Source organism: Mus pahari, chromosome 19 (assembly GCF_900095145.1).
Source record: "Mus pahari chromosome 19, PAHARI_EIJ_v1.1, whole genome shotgun sequence".
Taxonomy (NCBI): domain Eukaryota; kingdom Metazoa; phylum Chordata; class Mammalia; order Rodentia; family Muridae; genus Mus; species Mus pahari.
This window is the reverse complement of record NC_034608.1, coordinates 20,708,977-20,718,426: the sequence shown is the minus strand read 5'-3', so window position 1 is coordinate 20,718,426 and position 9,450 is coordinate 20,708,977. Positions and strand designations below refer to the sequence as shown.

Below are 9,450 nucleotides of genomic sequence, written 5' to 3'. Positions count from 1 at the left end.
CAGGCTGTCCAGTTAGGTCTTAGCCTTGGCTTTTGTTCTTTTTGTTTGTTTGTTTGTTTGTTTTCAAGAAAGGGTCTCACTTTGTATTTCTATCCTAGAACTCACTCAGTAGACCAGGCTGGCCTTGAATTTACTGAGTTCCACCTGCTTTTGCCCCCAAAGTGCTGAGAGTTAAAGATGAGCGCCATCACCTCTCTCTGGTCTTCAGCTTTGGCATTTAAAGAGACTGCCTGGCCTTGGGCAGGTGACAGGGGTGGGGCTTGGGGGTCATGTTCCTGCATCTTTACAGTAAGATGCCAGTGGTTCTGCCTAGAACTGCTGTCAGAAGAGACAGTCACCCACATAATCCTCTTGGAGCATTGCCTGGCCGGAACATGTGCAGAGTGAGGTCTGTGGCAGGGAAGCCCTGTCACTGTAGAGCTGACTTCGCAGTTGGGTGACAATCCATTGGAGCTGAGACCATAATGGGTGCTGCCAAGGGCCAGGTGGGGAAGCCAGCTGGATCATAACAGGAGGCTGGGCAGCTGCAACATGAATGGAGTGTGGGTTTCTCACTGTGCTTCTAGTTTCTTTCGTGTGTGTGTGTGTGTGTGTGTGTGTGTGTGTGTGTTGATACAGGTTTTTTATTATGTGACCCAGGCTTGCCTGGTACTCAATGTATAGTCCCCAAGCTGGCCTTGACCTTGGAATCCTCTTGCCTCAGCCTCCCTAGGGATAGATTATGTAGACATGTAACCATCATCCATGTCTTGGTGACCAGTCTTTGCCCATGGGATATCCCACTGTGGTCTGGGGGTGGGCTGGGGGTTGGGTCTGACAGCCATCTCTTGTCCTTCTATCTCTGAGCTAGATAGACCCAGGGACTCAAAGGAACTCAGATATGGTCTCAGACCCCCAGAGTGTCTAGGCTGTGGGAACTTGGATTAGGGACATGGTAGCTAGACTGACTCGGCACAGAGCCAGTGGGGTGCAGGGAATGCTGCAGAGGAGCTGGGCAGGTGGTCCCCCATGACCTCAATGTAGGGTGTCCAGTGGAGTCAGGCGCTAGAAGCAGAGGCTTTGCCGATGGGGACAGCAAGATGCAGGAAGATAAGGCAGGAGGGACCTCGGAGGCCCAGACTGTGTTCTGGGACTGCAGAGCCCCAGAATGGTCCATTTACCATTTCTTTCATTTAACTTTTTCTTTCTGAGCATCCCTTTATTGGGTACCACAGGCATCGAGGATACAGTGAGGATACAGGTAGGGAAGTCCTTGGTCTTCAGGAGTTTACATGATAGTGTGGGAAGTAAATAACTCACAGTACCAAAGTGTCATGTCATCTCAGCTGGCACAAAGCCTGGTGGGCCTGCAGGGACATCCTGATGGAGGTATCACACCAATTGATGCCAGCAGGGAGCTGAGGAGCCCTCAGTGGCATGCTGTCAGCCGAGCTGCTGGCACAGGTTAGGAGACAGAGATGGGGTAGAAGGGGGCTCTGGGCTCTTCTGAATCTATAGGATGCACATGTGGGAGGCCTTGGCATGGGGGGTGCCTTCTCTTGCCCGGTGCAGAGCAAGCACCATTTGCACACACCCGCCCCTCCCATTGCCCGTGTGGAACTTTCAGGCAGTGGGTGTTGGCCCCTTTGAGAGATGAGGTGGCAGATACCTGCACTGGGTACTGCCAGGAGCATAGTAGCATAGGCAGCCCATGTCCTCATGAGGCGCTGCTGGCTTGAGGGGGTGGCTCCCTGGTGCTGGGAGTCATCTGGCTGGCTGGGTAAGTTAGGGAGTCACTGCCCTGAGGGCCTGGGCAGACTGTGGAACGTCCAGGCTTCCAGTGTCTTCCCTGAGGCCTGGAGGTTGTGAGTCAAGGTGTGGTTGGGACTTGAAGGTCCATGAACTGCCAGTCTGACTGCTGAGTCACCAGGCAGGCTGTGGCTGGCTTAGGCGCTCCCTGCTTGGGCCCTAATTTTCCCTTCAGAAAAGTAGGGATGACTTTAACACGGCAGTGGCCCTTCCTGGTCTTACAGAGGAAGGACAGGGCTACTCTCGCTCCTACAAATCCAGAATGCTTGACCCCATTGAGAGACAGATCTAGACTACGAAGTCCTTGAGGGTAGAAGGGGGTAGTTGGGGGCTTGAGGTTTGGACGCAGGCCCCTGAGTCCACACACCTCAAGGCCATCCAGTGGACTGTGCTGGGTGTGCTCCTGGCCTCTCATTTTCAAGATCACTATTGGAAGTAGTGCCTGCGTTCACCGCTGTGTGAGTGTGTTGAGGGGCAAGAGGAGGAAGTCCCTAGTACCAGAGCTGGCTTGTCCCCTCTGTCTCCAGAGAGCTTGCAGAGGCCTCTGTTCTCTATGCGCTGTTTCCGGTGGGAGGGAAGCCAAGTTGGAGGCGTTAGATGGGGCGGGGGGCATCTCAGCGGAGCCCACAGGAGCAAGAAGCCCAAGTGCACATGCGCCCATGGTTGAGCCCCAGGGGCACAGAGGCCATGAGGGCTTGGTGGAGCGACGACAGGAGAAGACTGCTAAGGAGGTCAGGCAAGAACAGGGTCTTGGCTTGGGGCTCTGGCTGCCGTGAAGTTGGCTCTGTAGGCTAGATTGGTCTTAAGCTTCTGGTGATCCTCCTGCTTCTGCCTCCTAAGGGTTGGAATGTGGTCTGGCTCCATAGCATTTTGTGTGTGCAGCCGGGGGACTGGAGGGGGTTTTCTGAGGCAGTGTCTCGGGTGGCCCGCCTAGAACTTGATACATAGCCAACGTTGGACTTGAACTTCTGACTTGACCACCTTCATCTTCAAGCATGTTGTGCTGCCATGCCCAGGCTACAACTTTGTAATGAAAAAATATACACGAGCAGAAGAAATGCCCTCATAACCCCCGGGCCCTTTGATTTCAGTTGTCCATGGTGACTGATGTCATCTCTGTGCACCGTGTTGTCTTGCAGTTATCCCAGTTGTCTTATTACTTCACAGACAGAAGCAATGTCCCTTTTAAAAAAGTTTTTAGACAGGGTGGCACACTATATCTCAGGCTGGACTTGAACTTGTAACAATCTTCCTGCCTCATCCTCCTATATGTTAGGATTGCAGGCATATGTCAGCACTCTGCCCATTGAAGTTTTCAGGCTCTTTTCCTGGATCACAGTGGTTCCTTAATCAGGAGGCAGCGGCCACTAACCTCTCTCTGAAGCTTGGTGGCAGCCTCTCTTGTCAGGCTGGCACAGCGCCAGGCAACTGGAGCAGGAGCCTACTGTCCACTCCAGGTGGGCCTTTACTCCAGGCTAGCCCTTACTGTGGCGCATAGTTCCACGGAGGCTGCTTGGGCTGAGCACTTCAGTGCTGTGAGAGTTAGATCATCTTTGTCCTCAGCACACCCATCCAGGGATGCCAGGGAGGTTCGTTCCAGGGCTGTCGGAGACTCCAGCTGGAACCTGCTCCCTCCATCAACCCGGTGCCGGCTTGAGAAGACCCTCTCTCTTCTGCATCCTTTTCTGCCCCCCAATGAGACGGGAACAAGGCAGTACTCAGGTCCATGTGTGTAGGAAGCAGACCCAGCTTCCCATTTTTAGGAGCCCAGAGCCGTTGGGTAGCTGTCCCCAGCACTACCAAGACAGAGCTGTGGGCAGCCTGAGCCAGGCCTGCCCTTCTCTCCGCCTGTCACGTCCTCCTGAGTGTCTTGTTGCCCTTGCTCCTGCCCTACTTACTGCTCTTGCCCAGCTCCGAGTCGGGGCCTTGTCCCCACGTCACTCGTGCTTAGGGCCCCGGTGCTCACCTTAATCTCTTGAGGGCAGTGCTGCTATGACACCACGGGGTTATGGAGAGGTGTGGTTACCTCTAGATGTCCACCGCAGGGGCTTAGCTGTTAAATGAGACCAGACCTCCCAACCCTGCTGTCAGTGACCTTCCCCCTTCCCCACAGCTGGTGACGACCCTAAGCTCTTTTCTCCCTGGGCAGACACACCACCCTTCCCATGTCTCTGGCCTTCCTGGCTAATCTAGTGTGTGCCTCACACTTCACTTCAAGTGCCATTTCCTAGAATGGAACTCGAAGGTCCCTGCCTATCGTCTTCCCGCCTGGTCTTTGAATGCCCTGTTATTACATGTTTATATATGCTTGTGTGAGAGGCAGCCGACAGGGTTGGGCGGTTAGGAGCTTGGGCTCAAAACAGAGCGGGGCGCCTCGGATAGAATCCTGGAATAGTCCAGCTTGATGATTCAACCTCTGGGCCCCAGTTTCCTCATCCACAGAAAGGAGGCTCAGCATTGCCTCGTAAAGCCGTGGGCATGATCAAAGGGCTCAGAGGGCCAGGTGCACGCGTCTGGGGCAGCCAGAAGAGAGTCCACACAAGTGTCACCTGTTCATGCTGGCTCAGGGTTGAGGAGAGGCTGTGTGGTAAGCAGGTGGTTCAGGGCCAGGGTGGCGTTGTGGTGGGTGGGGCTCATCGTTGGAGCGTCCGTCCCTCCCTTTCCTGTGATCTGTTTCCAGGTTGGAGGTGGGCTGTGCTCTGGGAGGTAGAGCGTTTCCTCATTTGTAATGGCAGTAATGAAGGGACCCTTAGGACTAGATGGGGTAGGACAGGAAGAGCCCCCGGGGTGGGCCTGGCCTGGAAGGAGAGGGCTAACAGTGGGCAGCTTGTCTCTCTGCCCCACCTGTGGCATGCCCTTCTTCATCCTTGGATGCCTGGGACTCTGTAAACACCTGGTGAGAGACTGTCTGGCCTCTCTGTTCTACCTTCCTGTGGACGAGCACTCTGAGTAGATGGTTGGTTTCCATGTCTGTTTAGTAATCTGTACTGTGGAAGAGGATCAGGGAAGGGCCTGGCTGGGCTGGACCAGGGTGCCTTACGCAGAGCTTTGTTGGGTGAGTTGGTGTGTTCAGGGCACAGGAGGTGGGCAGATCATTCTGTGAGGGTGTGAGGGGAAAGCAGAGTGTGGAAAGGTGGGGCAGGGGTTGGGAGAGTTGGTAAAGGAGGAGATTGACTGGACCCAGTGGGAGAGGCAAGAGCCTAGATAGGGTCATGTGGGGAGAGAGGTGGGTTTCGAAATCCCAGTTCCTGATTCTGTGGCCTTCATATGCTGTGAGCCCCTGAGCCTGGCACTGTACCAGTTGCTCCATTTAATCCTCGTGACTACCGTGCAGCAGGGACCTCTTGTTTGTTTATGTTTTTCAGATGGGGAAACAGACTCAGAGAGGTGAGGTCACATGCCCAAGGCCCCACAGCTAGAGCGTGGCAGAGCTGGGACTCACTTTCAGGTGTGTGGGACCCCACCAGCTGCCTCTGACTCTGCCTTTGCCCAGCCCTGTGTGGCCTTGGGCAGCTTCTGACTCCCCCACTCCCACGGTCCCCACCCTCAGTTGGGAAGTGTGGTCAGAGGCTTTTGGGAGGCAAGGATGGGGGCCTAGACGGTTTATCTGGCCTTTAGGATTGAGGGTAGCTGGGTCCACAAGCAGCCCTGGGAGCTGAGGCCGACCCCTCCAGGCTGAGTTCTCTGGGCCTCCAATGGACAGGATGCGGTTCCCCTCAAGGTAGAAAGAGGAAGGCTTTGGGGGAGGAGGAGGAAGTGAGTGTGGTAAAAAGTCACCTATGGTTCTGGGGACCTGCCTTCCTGCTTTTTACTCTTTGTTCTCTGTTGAACGGCTGTGAAAGGTGACGGCACCCACTGTGGTAGAACCTTCTTCCCAGGGCTTGAAGGTGGCCCTTGACTTCCAGGTTGGGGCATGCCCAGGGTCAGTCGCAGCTGTCAGCCACTGTGGTTTCAGGAATACACACTGAGTTGCTGTCTCCTCGCTGGCTCAGTGCTTTCTGTCCCTTCTTGTCCCCTTCAGGCAGGGACTGTGCCCTGGTCTGGGTGGGGACCGGTGCTTACGTCGGCTCTAATTTGCCCAGGGGTGCTGCTGTCTGGGTCCAGGATGTCCTGTCGGACTGTGTGACCTTGGACTCCACTTCAGATCTGTAAATGGAGTGTATAGGGGCCTGCCTCACAGATCTGTAAATGGAGTGTATAGGGGCCTGCCTCACAGATCTGTAAATGGAGTGTATAGGGGCCTGCCTCACAGGCCAGTGTGTGGCTTGAGCTCTGACTCACACTCTTGGAGGTCGTGATGTTTGGCAATTGTTGATGCTATAGAAGTTTTGGCTGCTGTCGTCCCTAAGCATAGCTGAGCCTGGCACACCCTTGCCCCATTGGAGAAGTAACAAGTGCAAACCCATGCGTGCAGCGACTCTTAGAGAACCATCTTTATCCCCTTCGTAGAGGTGCTACCTCCTTGGGCAAGTGCAGGTTTAGGCTAAATGACAGGAACTTACTTAAAGTGTTTAAGGGAGAGTGGGGACCAATGGTGGTACCTGCTGGTCAGATGGTGGTGCCTGCCGGTCGGATGGTGGTGCCTGCTGGTCCTGATGGTGGTGCCTGCTGGTCCTGATGGTTCTTCCTGATATATGATGAACTCAGGGATCTCTTTCCCTCTGCTGTTGGCTCTGTGTGGGCTTCATTCTCCTCCCTAGGTGACCTAGTAGCCCTTAGCAGTCCTGGGCTAACCCTGTCATCTTAGAATACTGTACCCTCAGTAGAGCTGGGTCTCCTGAGCTTTGCTGAGGCCCCTTGCTCCCTGTAGGAGGATGGGCTGTGTTTGATCTGAGATTCTCTCTGTGTGAGAGGTGGTTATGAGGCTGGCTGCCGAAAGCCAGGTCCCTTGGCATATGCATTGGTTCATTCACAGACACAAATACTGAGCTCTGTATGCCCAGGGTGTATGCCTGAGCCATACACAAAGTCCTTCAGGGTGTTGCTACCTGGGGAACTGCTGGAGTAGGTTAGAAGACTACAGGAGCCTTGGGGAAAACCAAGCTGGGTCTGGGGAGCTGGAGAAGCTGCCAGAGAGTGAGGGAGGTAGAGTAGGTCTGGTCTGGGTGGGCCTCACTGGGAACTGGGCATCAGAACAAAGGGTTGTAGGAACTGGGGAGAGAATAACCCTCAGTGGTCAGAGGCTCAGAGGCAGTGTTGAACCGGATAGAGGAGCCTGCCTTGTGATTCAGGGAGCAGCAAGGAGTTGAGATTGGAGAGGATGCTGTAAATTAGAAGTAGCAGAGAGGGGTAGGCGGCAGGACTTCCTTGGGGTGGCTGTGGGAAGGGGGTGGGGCATGGGGGAGGGGAAGCGTGGTTCCTGCTGATGAGCCCCTCCTTCTCCTGCAGACATCCGGCTCCGGGTTCGGGCAGAGTACTGCGAGCATGGACCAGCCTTGGAGCAGGGTGTGGCATCCCGGAGACCTCAGGCATTGGCACGGCAGCTGGATGTGTTTGGACAAGCCACTGCTGTGCTGCGGTCAAGGGACCTGGGCTCTGTGGTGTGTGACATCAAGTTCTCAGAGCTGTCCTATCTGGATGCCTTCTGGGGTGACTACCTGAGTGGCGCCCTGCTGCAGGCCCTTCGGGGCGTGTTCCTGACTGAGGCTTTGCGGGAGGCCGTGGGCCGAGAGGCTGTCCGCTTGCTGGTCAGTGTGGACGAGGCTGACTATGAGGCTGGCCGGCGTCGCCTGTTGCTGATGGAGGAGGAAGGAGGGCAGCGTGGGACAGACGCCTCCTGATCCCGGATCTGGCAGGACCGACCCCACCTCCAAGTCTCTGCAGGCCACCAGAAAGACGACTCTCTTGCCCCCAGACGACTGTCATTCAGCAGCTCGAGGACAGCGTCAGGACTGCAGGTTCCGTGATGGCCTCTGCTATGATGTGGGCTTTGAGGCATAAACCACTTCCAGCTGCTTCCATCCCAAGTTCCCCACTCCCAGGTGGTTTCTCTCAGCCTTGGTGGCCCAGGCTCACAGAGCCCTGAAGCAGGGAGGCATAGCCCCCTGCACACTGTGTCACCCTGGGCTAATGCTGTCTGCCCCACACACTTTAGCCTAAGGGCTACTCTCTCAGGATCTCAGATTTACTGTCCCCACGTGGGTTTCAGCCACAGCAGTGGTCTCTGGAGCTGGGGCTTGCTCACCTTGCCCATTCATCTAACCAACCTGGGCTCTGCCTGCCGCACACAGATCTCCAACTCTGGTCACCTCCCCTGCTCCCTGAAGTGAGACAGACTTGCCCTTGGGCCTTTTAACCCAGACTATCACACGTGGGCTTTGTGGCCACATCAGGTCAAGGGCAGCTGTTTAGGGCCAGAACCAGCCACTTTCTCGTGAAGGGAAGGCGAGGATGTAGGCTGATGGGAAGATGTTTCACAAACTGCGCCAATAAAACTGCCCCGGAAAGGGCACAGGTGGGCATCAAGGCTCTCCCGTACTTTTTGTTCGTCAGCAAGGGGAAAGGGCTGGAGAAGAGCAAGATGCTAGCTCATCTGAACTGGCATCACCATTCCTTGGGCCTCATTTTCCTTAACCATCACAGGAAATAAGGCCCTGGCATTGACGACCAGCCTGTTCACGCGTGTGCTGTAGGATTCTGTATGTTCATGGAGGGGAAATCTTTCTAAGTTTTATGTGTGCAGGTGTTCTGCTTGCATGTGTGCCTGTGCACCACGTGTGTTCTGGCCTCTGAGGAGGCCAAAGAAGGGGGTGTTAGATGCCTTGGAACTAGAGTTAGAGCCAGTCAAGTCACTGTGAGGCTGCTAGGTCTCAACAGCCAATGATTCTAACCACTGAGCAGTTTCTCCAGCCATTTTCAGGTGTTCATATGAACCTGTACACTGAGTGTAGTGCTCATGGATGCCCATGTTGTGAGAGCGCCCTGGAACTCAAGTTCCCAAAAGTCGTGAGCTGCCTGCCATGGCAGCCTGGAACCGAACTCTGGTCTTCTGGGAGAGGACTCCAGGATTTTTAGCCCTCTCAGTGAGAGGAACTGATTGTTTCCAAAACTTTTAGAGCCCTGGGAATGGGGAACTGGAAAGGAGAGGCATCCAGGGGTTCTCTGCCTGCAATTCCTTCCCCCGAGGCTCCCAACCCTCCCTCTCTGACTTTGGGTTTCAGAGTCCAAAGCTAAAGCACCCCTTGCCACTATGAGGCCCAAGGGGAATGTGTGAGGCCTCCCCTGCCTTCTCCCCTCAGAAGGCAAAGACTCAAGAGTGTTTCTCACACAAAATCAAGTCTTCCATCCTTAGGGCCTAAGGAGCAAGGACTGGAGAGATGGCGGTGGGTGGGTGGGGAGAGATTCCAAGGGCTGCCCTCTCCTTGGGACAAAGAGTGTTCTTGCCCATGCCTAAGTGCCCTTCCTGGACCCCTAATGGTTGGTGGACAGGGAAGAAATGGCAGACGTAGGGGTTGAGTTCTGTTCAGGAGTGGAGGTGGGTCCCACCAGCTTCTATGTATCCTTAGAACCTGCTCTTACTGTCTCAGAGCAAAGTTCCACTAGGTGGTCTGATGGCAGGCGACAGTGTGAGGTCAGGAAAGCAGTGCCCTGGAGGGCGAGCAGTTGCAGACAGGCTGGACCAGTGAGGGCAGCCTTTTCCTGTCTGGCCCAGGAAGAGCATCG

General features: G+C 55.1%; 1 protein-coding gene across 1 annotated transcript; it reads left to right on the top strand.

Moving 5' to 3' along the window:
- The first annotated feature begins 4,963 nt into the window (after positions 1-4,963).
- On the top strand, positions 4,964-9,096 carry LOC115062609 (DNA-binding death effector domain-containing protein 2-like). The gene is made up of 2 exons (XM_029532203.1): positions 4,964-5,236; positions 7,177-9,096. Exons 1-2 carry the CDS (start codon positions 5,143-5,145, stop codon positions 7,566-7,568), a joined length of 486 nt encoding a protein of 161 aa, XP_029388063.1. The 5' UTR covers positions 4,964-5,142; the 3' UTR covers positions 7,569-9,096.
- Positions 9,097-9,450: the final 354 nt, after the last annotated feature.

Bases quoted from the DNA above. Each gene is read 5' to 3' on its own strand.
- LOC115062609 (XM_029532203.1), top strand. From the start codon at position 5,143: ATGTTTTTCAGATGGGGAAACAGACTCAGAGAGGTGAGGTCACATGCC. The intron at 5,237-7,176 runs GTGTGTGGGACC...CTTCTCCTGCAG, and splicing joins GAGCTGGGACTCACTTTCAG to ACATCCGGCTCCGGGTTCGG.